Genomic DNA, 14,238 nt, shown 5'->3' on the forward strand with positions numbered 1-14,238 from the left:
AGAGTTGATTTTAGTTTCCAGATGCACTCCAAAATTGGATGGGCTTATCTGAGAATATACAGTATGTTGTTTCCCTCAGCTTTGTAGAATATCTGTCAGATCCGTGTATCTGTCATTTCTTCAGTGGAAGAAGAAAAGGGGGGTGGGGACTGATAAAGAAATCCTTTCTTGATGTAACCTGAATATATTTAATCTTATATCGAATTTGTATAACCCACACATGATACGATGGAGGGAGAAAAGCCAGATGGCCAGAACTATCACCTCTGAGAGGCACAACCAGGAGATAAGGTCATAAAAATTCCACAGTGAGATTGTACTTTGGGAATCTCTTGAATAGTTCGTTCTAAAAGGGGGAGGGGGAAATTAGGTATGCCCTGGGAAACTGTGAAAAGATTGTTCCTTACAAGAGGGGTGGGGAGGAATTAACATACTGGCTTTTGTTTCACTAAATACACATAGAGATAAGGGGAGGGGTTCTAAACTCCCTTATGTATCCCTGTATGCCTGAGAGACCTCAGACGCTGCTTTGAACTCCTGCAGGAATTGTCTCATCTCAATAAAGAATTCCTTTGTGATACGTTTGGATACATTTTCAGAAGTTCATTTTAGTTGAGTGAATGGGAAAAGTTCTGTAACCTGACAATATCTGTATATTCTGTATATTCATGATGCCAAACAAAGCCTTTAAGTCAGTGGTCGCCAACCAATGGGCCGCGGCCCACTGGTGGGCCGTGAGAAAATTTTGGTGGGCCGCAGAGAGATCCCACCCACAGAGAACCCCCACAAAGCAATTAATCCAGGCTGCACAGAAACACAAGGCTGTGCCGCCCAAATGACCCATGGGAACCCTCCCCACCCACTCATTCCTTACCCGGTAAACTTGCCTGCTAAATTGCTATTTTTCCTTTTTCGGACCGTCATCTGTTCTGCTGTGCCAGGAGATTTAGATTAGCTAGGAAGCAGAAAATAGTTGGATTTCTTGCTTTCTAGCTAGTCTTTAGATCTTCGGCTCAGCACAGCCAAACCTCCCTTAGGATTGAAGGTTTGCTTGCAAGCAAGTTCAGTGCAGACTCACGGCAAGCAAATTTGACAGACTGAGGTAGCCGATGGCAGATAGATCACTGAATGGTTCTGTCTGCTTGCTTTGCCTGATTTGGGGTAAAAGTTGCTCTTTTTTAAATAATAAATTCAATATTTATATGCATGGTGTGTTGTGAGTTAATTTTGTGAGTTTGCTTACAAACAAATTTTATGTGACAGACCACATGAATGGTTCAGTCTGCTTGCTTTGCCTGATTTGGGGTAAAAGTTGCTCTTTTTTAAATAATAAATTCAATATTTATATGCATGGTGTGTTGTGAGTTAATTTTGTGAGTTTGCTTACAAACAAATTTTATGTGACAGACTTGATGATCCAAACTTTGTCAAGGACCTTGGAGTACTCATCTCAAATGATCTAAGTGCTAAAGCCCACTGTAACTACATAGCCAAAAAGGCATTAAGAGTTGTTAATCGAATCCTACGTAGCTTCTTCTCTGGTAATATCACACTACTAACTAGAGCATACAAAACATTTGCTAGATCTATACTTGAATACAGCTCATCAGTCTGGAACCCATATCATGTATCTGATATTAACACAATTGAAAAAGTCCAGAAATATTTCACAAGAAGAGTTCTCCGCTTCTCTATTCATTGCAGAATACCTTATGCCACCAGACTTGAAACTTTAGACCTAGAAAACCTAGAACTACGCCACCTCCGGTCCGATCTAAATATAGTATATAAAATCATGCATTCCAATGTCCTACCTGCAAATGAATACTTAAGCTTTAATCATAACAATACAAGAGCACACAATAGGTAAAAATTCAAGATAAACCACACCAAACTTGACTGCAGAAAATACAATTTCGGCAACAGAGTGGTCAATGTTTGGAATACTCTACCTGACTCTGTGGCTTCTTCCCCAAACCCCAAAAACTTTAACCTTAGACTGTCTACTATTGACCTCACCCCCTTCCTAAGAGGCCTTTAGAGGGTGTGCATAAGTGCACCAATTGTGCCTACCGCCCCTGTCCTATTGTTTTTTATTTTTCTTATAAGTATCTAGCTCATGTATTCAAAACTATATTTATTCTTATCCCTGTATCTTGTAAGTGATTGACAAATCAAATAAATACTATAAAAATATTAAAAATACTAGACTGAGCTAGCCAATGGCAGATAGATAGATCTCTGAATGAATCTGTAATTCTGTGAGCAACTCAATCTGCCTGCTTTGCCTGATTTGGGGTAAAAGTTGCTCTTTTTTATACAAAATTCTATATTTATATAAATATTTATAATATTTACATACAAGCCATACCCAGCCAGTCACATGACCACCAAGCCACATCCACAAATTAGAACACACCCACAGAACCAGTTAGTGGTCCCTGGGATCTGAAATTATGAGTTTCGTGGTCCCTGAGGTCCAAAAGGTTGGCGACTCCTGCTTTAAATCACAGAGTTCCACAGTCCAGGATCTGAATCTCTGTACACATAACAAGGTCCACCCTTCTGGTCTTTCTGTGCTCTAACAAGCCACTCCAGGTTTTTATTCCTAGTCTTCCCCTTCATCTCAAGGCTAGAATCTCTGGATTATTGTGCCATTTCACTCCTCACTCTTCCAGGTGATTTCCTCACCATCATCATTAATTTTCCCTTTCTATTTTCTTTTCCTTAATATTTTTATATACTAAATCCAAAGTGCATACATGCCTATTGTAGCATTCTATCTGTTTCTGCATATCTGTTCTTGGTCTTACACTGAGTCCATTGTTTTCTCTAAAAAAATGACCTTGGCATAGACACAGGGGTGCGATTCAACTGGTATAACAACTGGTTTGGTGAGCGTGTTTAAAAAAAGCTAATACTTAACTGCAGCTGAAGAAAACATCTGAGGCATGGCAAACTGCTCTGCCGCGTGAATCCAGCTGTGCTCTAACAAAAAGACACAAAGCACATGAAAGAGCAGGGGTGAGCGGCCGGTCCCACATGCTTGTCGGAGCGAACCGATTTGGAGTCAGTTGATCGTCAGAACAAGGGGTTCACCCAAACCGGTCCAAACTAGATGAATCCCACCCCTGCATAGACCCAACCATTTTTCTTCAACCAAATGCTTTATCCTGCTCCAATCATTACTATAGAATAAACTATAGCACCCACAGATTTAGATTAAGTTACGGACCACTACATACCATAAAATTTTCAAATTATGACTGAAAAGTGTTTCAGCTAAATACTATCTATTTAGGGGGCAAATATTTTGTAGTAAGAACTTCATTAATAGGAAGCTGTGGATAAAGTTTTCCCTATAAACCAACTTGCAAATTGCTGTTCTGCACACCAATATATATCATAGCAACATCAATATCTTCAAAGTTTTCTGAATATATAATACAGAAGAAGATGGAGATAACTAGTAAAAATATTTTGGGAATGATCATTCATTATAATAATATCAGTATTATTTGTTTATTTTGTGAACATACCTGAATATCAATTTAAGAAACTGTTATTGAGATTTTTATATAAATTGATATTGACATTGACTACTACTGAAGCATACAGGAAAGTACTTAATGCAGAAACTATTTGTTTTGCAACTTTCCATTAATATTGAATATCAGCTTTAGTCTGTCTTTGTCTTCAGTAGGGGAAATATATATTAACTCTGCAAGTATTAAACAAACATAGTACGTATACATTAATAGGTATACTGAAGTGGAACATGAATGCAATACACTTAAACATATGTTTGCTTTGCTAGAGATATTTCTGGTTTGGAACATTTATATCCAGATTTTTAATAAAATGTTTAGATACAGTATATATTTGCTTGCCTATTTATGGACATAGATGAATTGTTCTTATTTCTGAAAATGAGTTATGTGGTTAAGTTTTTTTTTTAATCATTTGCAGCTTAATCTAGAACAGTGGTGGCTAATCTTTTTGAGCTCCTGTGCCAAAAATTGTGTGCGTGCTTGCACACTCGCGCTTGCGTGCCAGCACCCAGAAGGCACTGTGAGTGCCCCATCCCCTATGCATGTGTGCACAATTCTCCCACCCACCCCGCCACTCCCTTACCTGCACTGTGCCTCATAGCTGATTTTCAGCCGGTTTGAGGCCTTTTTCAGCCTCCCAGAGGCTTCAGGAAGACTTCTGCAGGCTTCGCAGGCCAAAAACTAGCCCCGTTTCATCACTTCCAGTATTTCACAAAAACAGGAAGTGACAAAATAGGGCTAGTTTTTGGCCTGCGAAGCCTGCAGAAGCCTTCTTCAAGCCTGTGGGAGACCAAAAAAGGCCTCAAACCTTCCAAAAATCAGCTGTGAGGCACGCACATGCACAGTGAGGTAGGTTTGCCTCTAACTCATGTGCCAGCACAAATGGCTCTGTGTGCCACCTGTGGCACACATGCCATAGGTTCTCCATCACGGATCTAGAATAACCATATGATATTGCATGATCATATGGATATTCTAGAAGGTGTCTCAAAGGCAAAATAGCCTCTGAAAGGCGGTATCATCTCTGATATGCTTAGTGGCAAAACTTTCTTCTCATTCCTTGGCATCCACTGCTCATTTACTAGTCTACAGGAACCATTGTCCCAAACTGTCCTATGTCAGGACTTCCTATTGTTCCTAGTCCTAACAGTTTTAAAATATAAGTTGCTCAAATCCCATTCATATATGGAGAGTTGGAGAAATTTCATTTCTTTTTTAAAATAAATTTATTTATTCATGTTTTGGCAACTAAAAACAAATTTCCACATTTTACAATGTTACTATAACAGTGTTTACATTTGTAAGTGTCTTCTATTAACGCGTTATCCATCTCTGTATTTGCTTCTTCATCATTCTAGGCATTTTATACATATATACATTTGTATTTACATTTATTTACACATAAACATTATTGTTTTATGGTATTACATACATTATCATTTGATGCCTTTGCATCTTTTCCTTATCCATTCATACCAAACATCCCATATTTTATAGTATTCTTCTTCTTTCTTATCCTTCAATAACTTCGTCATTCTGTCCATCTCTGCGCATTCATATACCTTATTAATTAACATGGCTTCGGGGGGCGGGGTCATAGCCTGTTTCCAATTTTGGGTGAAATTCTGGCAGCCGTTACGATGTAGAGCATTAAATATTGGTGTTTTCTATTCATATTAGACTGTAACATGTGTAACAAGATTTCTGGTTTAAATTTGATTCTTTGTTTCGTTATTTCCTCTAATCATGATTTGATTTTTCACCAGTATCTCCATGCATGGGGGCATGTCCACCACATGTGGAAATACTTTCTCTGCTTATGGTTACATCTCCAACATTTAGCTATCATATTTGGGAACATTTTGGCTATTCTCGCTGGAGGGAGGTGCCAGTGGTAAAACATTTTATATATGTTCTCTTTGTATGAGACCGACAATGTTAACTTATAATTTACCTGCCAAATACGTTCCCACTGTTCCAAACAATGCTGTGGCCCACATTTTTGGCCCAGGTTATCATACTTTCTTTAACAGTTTCCTCTTTCATTTTATAATCCAATAGGTAATAATATATATTTACTGATCATTTTTTCCACCACTTGTAATATTTTATTTAACTCTTGCTGAGCTATAGAAAAACCAAATTGTTCCTTGTCTTGTAGAGTGTTTGAACCTGCAAATAAGGCCACCATCCTATTTCAATTGCCTGGGATTCTAATTGGTTCCGTGTTTTTAATTCCCCCTTTTTATTTAACAGATCTCTATATTTTATCGTTTTGTTGAAATCTAGAGCTTTGGAAAATATTGGTTCTTCTGCCAAATAAATTTTGATATTTTTTTGTTTAGGTCCTCAAAAAAGTTCCTTCTTAGCTTGACTGGCACCATTTGGAACAAAAATAGTAATTTTGGTAACACATTCATTTTTACAGTTGCAATCCGCCCCAACAGTGACAATTCTATTTTAGCCCAGCTATCTAAATCCTTTTGAATTTGAAGTGTTAATTTATCATAGTTGTCTTCTTTTATCAACAAACATTTCTCTGTGAGCAAAATTCCGAGATATTTTACTTTTCAAAATCTATCTGCATACCTGATATATTTACTAGTGCTTTGTTTTGTTTTTTGGTTATTTTTGGTGCAGTTTTTTGAGTTTTTTTCATTTCTATTCTCTCAAATATTTGGAGCTCATGTAATGTAATTTTGTTAGATTTTTTTCATCATTTTCCAGATTACTTGAGCTCACTATCCTGAATAGTATGATGTTATTTGTAAACTTTTTTTTTCTTCCTGATACTTCTTGGATATAACAGTAATTAATAAATGAGTATCCCCTGTGGAAACTCAATATAGATTAATCAGATCTACTGTAGCTAATAGTTGTCAACTCATGAAGCTTCCCTGATTTGTTCCTGAGTTGCCATAAGTAGGGGGATGGAAAATCTCAGAGTAGACACAAATATGGCACTCTGTATCTTTTTATGCCTTATACCAAGCTACCTAGAACAAATTCCTTCTATGATTTGGACCCAAACACAAAAAAAAGAGATGACTAAGTTCCCCATTTTTCTGTATATTACTGAGACATTTCAAGACTCACAGGTATATAAATTATGGAAACATGTTAATGCTCCCATGATTAAAATTATAGAGAGCCTAATTGAAAAAGCATAAACTGAAATGAAGAATTCCTAATTATAGTTTGCTTTGAGATATTAATTTTCCGCCATAATGAATGCATAATTCTTCAAACTAGAAAAAGAAACGCTTGCATTAATGTGTTAACTGAAGATACAACCAGGAATTGTCATAAGTGCATAGTGAAGATACAAAAGAAACCAATTAGAGTGTAAGTGTAGTACACCAAGAGTTCTTTTGTCTATAAGAACTAGTTAACAAAAAAAATTACAGAAAGTTTATGTGGATTCTTGTGAACTTTGGGAATAATAAAATTTATAGAATACATTTCATGGGCTTATCATCATTCATGCCTTGGTGACTTCTCAGTTGGACCACTACAATGCACTCTACTTGGGGCTGCTCTTGAAGACCAAAAATATTACAACTTATCCAAAATATGTGAAACTATATGATATAGCTCTTGGTTTGCCTATATCATACTGCTGTTGAGCAAGCTGTACTGGCTCCTAGTTTTGTTCTAGCTTCTAGTGTAAATTCAAGGTGTTGATTATTTTAAGCCCTATCTTTATCAGGGCCAAGCTATTTGTGGGACCATCTCTTCCATCAGGTTTGATAGGATGAGCATGCTGCAGACCCCTTCCCTTCAATGCCATTGTCTAGAAGAACCTAGGAAGCTCCTTCTTCCATAGTAACTCTTCATTGAGATCCACTTCTACCAAAATATAGAGTTGGCTTTTCTTTCATGTATTAAAATAAATTGAGGTTGGAATTTAGACAGTGTCCTGCTCAATGGATTGGATATTCTTGATTAAAACTCTAGGTTTTGCATCTTACTGTATTTTTATTATTCTCATAAACCTGCCAAAATTGTATTTCATAAATGGGTGTCCATATAAATCCAAATAAATGTTATTGTTTTAGGTCAGTATTTAAAATGGGATTATAACCATTATTTAATCCTTTTGATACTGCATGATCTTTTGCAATAAGTATTTGAAATAGTGACTTTATTTCCAACAAGTCTTGCATAGAATGTAGGTTTAAGTTCAATGATACCCAGAGTTTTAGTAAGGTGGATCTATCCCTGTGCTTGTGTTTCAATGTTTCCTTGCATTGTTCATAGTAAACTCATTTAATTGGGAGACAAGAAGTTTCTTGCTTTGTAAATGTCCTGAGCAAAATGTAATGGTTCCACTTCCAAGTTAATGGTAGAATCTTTGGTAGAAACCAGATTTCAATTACTTTGTTATTCTTGTCATCCAAAATATCCATTTTCAGGAGTAAAATTGAAAGACAACAAAGTTTTGTTGCTCATTTCTGATGGTAGTTTTCATAGCTATATGTTACAATTGTTGTCATCAGAATAATGTATCTATGCAATTTAACATTTTTCTAGATTTATCATCTTTCTCTAAAATTGAAGCCATCTCTTTATTTTATGGTCACAGTTCAATTTTTCTATGAATTTTTGAGCTTAAGAAAATAAAGGCTGTTACCTCTTCATCTTTTTGCATTGGGTTGGCATTGCACATTAACATAATTGTTTAGCAAGTGGATGGACATATAAATCAGGTAACAAAATAAATAATAAATTATAGCTAACAGCATGCTAGCTTCTTTCATCTTCAACAAGTTTTTTTTAAGACTTCCTTATCTCTATTCAAAAGGTCTGGGACTGTTAATATTTCTTCTAGCAATTTTAACGTCAATGTCTATTTCTTTTAGTCCAGGATTTCTTTTGATACAAGGGATTAAAGGGTCACAAAAATAAAAGGTATGGTAACAACTGTGGTATATTCAGTTGTTCCATATTTTATATTAAAAACTATACAGAAGAGTTTAAGCAGAATTTTCATTACTTGAGCCCAATCTCTAACAGAATCTGGCTCATTGAAATCGTTATGCTTAATATCCATTATATTACAGTTGGAAATTTCCTTACTTTAACATAAATTTGGCATATACACCTCTAATTTGTGCATGTAAGTTATTTTTTCAATTTCTGGGCATAATTACAATTTGGGCTTTGATCCTGAATCCAATTCAGAGTGAGGCATTGTTTGAACTTATCAAGACAGAACAGAAGTGGTCTTCTTGATTTTCCATCTCTGATAACATTATTTGGGACCTTAGCACACAGGAAAAGATAATGTGTACAGGGTCTTAAGATAAAAAGAAGGTTTTAAAACATAAAGTATTATATTTTTGTGTCTTCTAATATAAAAATGCCTTGATATCAAGGAATATTGAATTAAGATAGTGATGCATTTTGAAACCAAAATAAGCAAAAAATACTACAGAGAAATTTAGCACTCTTGCTACCCTTGTAGGTTTTGATGAATTCATGTGAAAAATAGGAATGAACTCTATTATGATAGATGCAAGCTTTCTGATAATAATTTAGACAGCTATATTTTTTCAGAATTCTAGATGCTACTTAATACATTATATATGACATTAAATTAACTGGGAAAATTAATGTTTATTGAAGAGTTGCCAAACTCTGCTAAAAAGACAGCAAATCCCATTCAACAAGTTTTCCATTTCTTAGATAAATTGATTAAAGATAATGTAAGAGGTAGAAAATTGTCTGCCTCCCCTCACACAGCAAACAGAACAAATGAACAAATTCTACTTTATTGTAGGGCTACATTGACAGAAATATGCAAGTCTGAAAGTACAAATCTCCCTTTGTCTCTTTTTACAGACTGAGAAGTTAGGGAAGATTTTTCCCAGTTTATTTCTCTGCTTGTTATGCAGCTGCAGGAACCTGTCTCCATCCCCACATATGATTGTGCTCTAGCAGTATCTCATCACCACTACCATCTCCAGTCTCCCAAAGTCGTTTTCACATACTATTGGAGAAGTCATAGGAACTGAATTGTTCCAGATATCTTGATATCATTTCTTATTTATTTCTTTTGTGTGTGTGTATGTGTGTGTGTGTGTATGTATGTATGTATGTATGTATGTGTGTGTGTGTGTGTGTGTGTGTGCTTGTGTGTGTAATTTAGAATTGTAAACAACCCTGCTGTCAAATGTTTTAGCCGGGAGGCTCTGAAGAACAATATTCTCCCCTTTCAGGGCATTTAATAAGAAAAAAAATACCCACACCTTTCTTATGAACTTTCTACAGCTGTTACATACATCATTAGGAAAGGATATATTAAAACACTTGGACATTAAAGAACACATACAACCATTTTAAGCAATGCCATGCTGTTGAATCAATAGGATTAATCTGGAATAAGACTCACTCAGAATTAATAGCCTGTTTTCTCACACACACAATAGATGGAGGAGTTCCCTCAAAGGCAAAGTACATTTCAAAAGCACAGTATTTAAAGAAATGTTCTTCCTCTGTCTCTTGGCAAAAATTCTCATTGCACAACAAAACAAAATAAAACAAAATCTTGTAGAGCTATTGTTCTCCACTTTTTTCTTCTTGGCTCTTTGATTCCTCCTCTTAGATCAGGTCTCCAATCTGCTTCTCTTCTTAGTTTCTTCCTGGCTGTTCAAACTTTGATTTATTTTTATTTTTAATTTTATTTGGTTTGTCAATTGCTTACAAGATAATAGGTATAAGTAAAAACATAGTTATGAATACATGGATACATATAAGAAAAATAAAAGAAACAATAAGATAGGGACGGTAGGCACGTTGGTGCGCTTATGCACGCCCCCTACAGACCTCTTAGTAAAGGGTGAGGTCAATAGTAGAAAGTCTAAGGTTAAAGTTTTTGGGGTTTGGGGAAGAAACCACAGAGTCAGGTAGAGTATTCCAGACATTGATCACTCTGTTGCTGAATTTCCACCCAAGAATATCTCTCTCTGTCTCTCTCTGTCTCTGTCTCTCCCTCTCCCTCTCCCTCTCCCTCTCCCTCTCCCTCTCTCTCTCTTGTAAAGTTACTTTTTCAGCATGGTCATAAATTCAAATTGTCATTAAACAGGACATCAATAAACAAGAACTGCTTGTATTTTTCCAACTCTTGCATTCAATTTCTTGCCATTCTACTTTTGAAGACAGACTCACCCTCCAGACTCTAGGGCTTTTTGAACTAAAACACTTAGGACCAGAAGGTATAATTATAAGGTATTGTGATTATGGATCATATAATCTCATACCTTGTTTAACCTTTTTCTGACTTGGCTTCTCAACCATGTCAATCATTCAATTTATTGCAATCATAGTAGTTCTATTAAAGGTTTCAATATAATTACACAAGTTATGAATTCATGCAGGGATATAGATTTTGCTGCAGCTCCAAAGTGTTTAATTGTATCAGGGTGGCCCTTACACAAGTGATGTTCATTCAACAACTAAAGGAGGATTCAGTTGAATATGCTTATAAGCCTTTCAGAATTCAACAAAACTTTGTTGTTCCTTTTCTTTCTGTTCTTCATTCCAATTCATTTGGGTCATCATTTGGACTTAAAGTATGGAAACCAGTTGACATCTGAAAATGAAATTAAAAAAATATCATCACAGCTCCAATTCACCCTGTTTTGTTTTTTTTAACCTCACAGCAAGCAATGTGCAAGCTAAAGATAAAAGACATCAACTGCAGTCATTTGTCATGGTCAAATCACTATCTGGTCACTTTGGGACTTACAGTTATTACTGTCCTTAGAGGGTGTGGGACGATTAAGATAATTTATCCCAGGTACCTTATGGATCCAATCAGTTTCCTTATACACATGGGAAATTTCTCAGTGATCTAGTGGACAGCTGAGTTCTGTAGCAGGGAAGCAGCAGAAGTGTTCAATAGGAGTACTGCCAAGTGCCAATCCAATTCAGGCCGACATCATTGCAGTACAATTCTAATACTTTTCTGCACTTATTACATTTGTAGAGTGCTGGTCAGCAATGCAACTCTTGGGATTTTTCTACAATAAATGCAGACAGTTGGATAGATGTCCATTTTTTATTGCCAATAGTCTCCTAAATTAGATTGTTTCTCTTACACTCAAAAAGTTGTTTGTTCCTATCCCATTAAATTTTCTTGGTCTTTTTCAGTGTCTACCAGCTTGTTGTAAAAGAAGAACGGCCACAGAAATCACGAAGAGCTGCAGACATCATTGAATGTTTTTCTGTTCCAGTGAGCTACAAAAATGCTTCAAATCTTGACTCCCCTCATTACTTTGCAGCTGAGTTGAAACCAGTCAATCTTCCAGTTACACAGCCTTTCACAGTAGGAGATAACAAAACCTATAATGGCTATTGGAATGCTCCACTTTCACCATTGAAAAGCTACAGCATTTACTTTCAGGCTCTAAGTAAAGCAAATGGGGTAAGTGCATCATGAGCAAAATCACTCAATTTAACAATAAATCCCCTGGATCTTTTAAAAAAAACAAACATGCCAAACCATGTGATTGTTTTAATATTTGATAATATGCTTCTTGTATTATTGCAAGTGTATTGGAAGTGTATAACATATTTGCTTGAAGTGGGTGGAATTTGAAATAATTGTCACTGTCCATTGCAACATAGATATTATAGAATAACAAACTTGGAAGGGACCTTGGAGGTCATCTAGTCAACCTCCTGCTCAAGCAGGAGAATTTATTCCAAATATTAGCCTCTACCTAGGATCGAACTCACAGCCTCTTGATTGTGGTGAGAGCTCCACTTCTAGGCCACCAGAGCAGATATAATATCCATGAGCTTGTTTGCAGTAGGAAACCAAGTAGAAAACTTAGCCAAGATCTTTTTGATGTAAGAGAAAAAAGACTCCACCCACCCCACCACTGTTATTCTGACCAAAATCTCTAAGAGGAAGAAAGACTATATTTTCTGTCAATAAACTGCAGAGTAAACCAGCACAAGAGAGGTTGCCCAGGCATAGAATTGTTGGGAGAAGGTGAAAATCTCCACTCAAGTTTTCTGTGAAGGTTAAGGAGAGGAACAATAAACATATATGTGTGGTTGTGATTTATATTCCTGTTTGAAGACCTGCACCTTCCAACTCATAAATAATGACAGCCCAAGAGCTAATATAATTCCAAATGACGCAGATATACCAAAACCAAAACAAAAAAAATCCAAGTTTACATTTCATTCTATAATTATTTAATAAGAGGTACCAGTTCTAACTGCTTCCAGCTGTCCCCTTTCCTCCCATCAACTTCACTTTATAAACATTGTTTGGTATTGAAATGGAACATTTAAAAAAATCCTCTTTTATTTGATCGCATTGTTAATCTAAAATTCTTTTGTAATAAATAGTATCTCCTATTTTCAACACAATTTCAGACTAGCCTCCTTTAATGAGATTTGTATCTATCTATTTATCAATGCCTAGCTCTTCGTCTTCCTGTGATATTTTAATTAAATATGAATTGGTCACAGTAAAAAATGAAATTTCAATGTTGATTTTTTTTCTTCAGGAGAAGGATTTACATCAAGTAATATAAACAGAATGGTTTAACAGGATAAAAATTGTAATCTCACTTCTGTCTTCATTTCTAATTATTGCTTTCTGCCCTTGATAAAGTTCTTGGATTTATTCTGAGGTTAGACAGCAGAATCCAGAATATTATGGCATCCTCAACAACCATAGACAGGATTCTCAGAATTTTTTTTTAAAAAAATAGAACAGTATGAGGAAAGGCAAGATATAAAGGCTTAATGTTTTAAATAAGTCAGTAAGAATTAAATGAATACATTAATAATTGCTGAAACCTTGTAAGGTTGTCAAATCTTGTGAGATTTTTATATTTACATTTAAAATATTGGTAATAAAAGCTGAGCTTTTAAGAAGTGCTAATGGCGAGATTGTCAAAAACTTTAAGACTAAAAAAAATAATTTGGTGCATCCAGAAAACACACAAGGTTTTTTTTGACTTTGTATTTCAATTGTGTGTCCTGTCCAAAGGCTATAGAGACCATTGGCTGTAATATGGTGGTATCATTGGCTGAAATTTGTCAACTTTAATCTGTTTGAGTGTACAAAGCACAATACTGATACCTTAAAAATTACAGAGTCTTAAGATATTTTGCTCCTCTCTCTCCATCAGAAAAATCATCTAGATGATTTGGAAGGGGTTTTTTTGTGTGTTTTTTTTTTTTTTTTGAGGGATGCTGTATTATGAATCTAATGTTTAAAGCACTCATTGTACTGCTTAAATCTCCTATACTGTTCAAAAATATGTTTATAAGGAGAAAGATTGAATCCCTGAACTCCACCCACTTGGCAGGATTTCTGGAATTTTAAATAACATGCCGGGGGCTGCATATTTCTACTCTTAACATTCCTGTGCATTGTTGCACAATCTCATTGAATCAGGAACCAGTTGTATTTTATCTATACAATTTTTTGCTTTTTCCCCCCCCTTTACACCCAACTCTGACATATTTCATTTAAGTAACTTGCTTTTGACAAGTCCAGAGTGAAAAAAATCACACATTCCAGTAAAAAGATGGTTTGTATTATAAAATTAAAGAATATTCAATTTCACGTATGTTCTATTTAGACTATCTTTGGGTGGAGATCCAGAAAATTCAATTCCTCTATGACAACCCCAAGACTAGAACACGACAATTTGGC

At 35.6% G+C, this 14,238-nt stretch overlaps 1 protein-coding gene across 2 annotated transcripts in view; it reads left to right on the plus strand.

Moving 5' to 3' along the window:
- Positions 1-14,238, plus strand: part of PTPRT (protein tyrosine phosphatase receptor type T) — a 687,970-nt gene that overhangs the window by 549,866 nt on the left and 123,866 nt on the right. For both annotated transcript variants that reach the window (XM_087959374.1, XM_087959375.1), the window contains exon 12: positions 11,706-11,979. In XM_087959374.1, the coding sequence (XP_087815500.1) occupies positions 11,706-11,979 (274 nt within the window). The remainder of the gene's footprint in view (positions 1-11,705; positions 11,980-14,238) is intronic.

This window comes from Notechis scutatus, chromosome 3 (genome assembly GCF_049901735.1).
Source record: "Notechis scutatus isolate UNSWTSFEM ecotype Mainland chromosome 3, rNotScu1.2, whole genome shotgun sequence".
Classification (NCBI taxonomy): Eukaryota; Metazoa; Chordata; class Lepidosauria; order Squamata; family Elapidae; genus Notechis; species Notechis scutatus.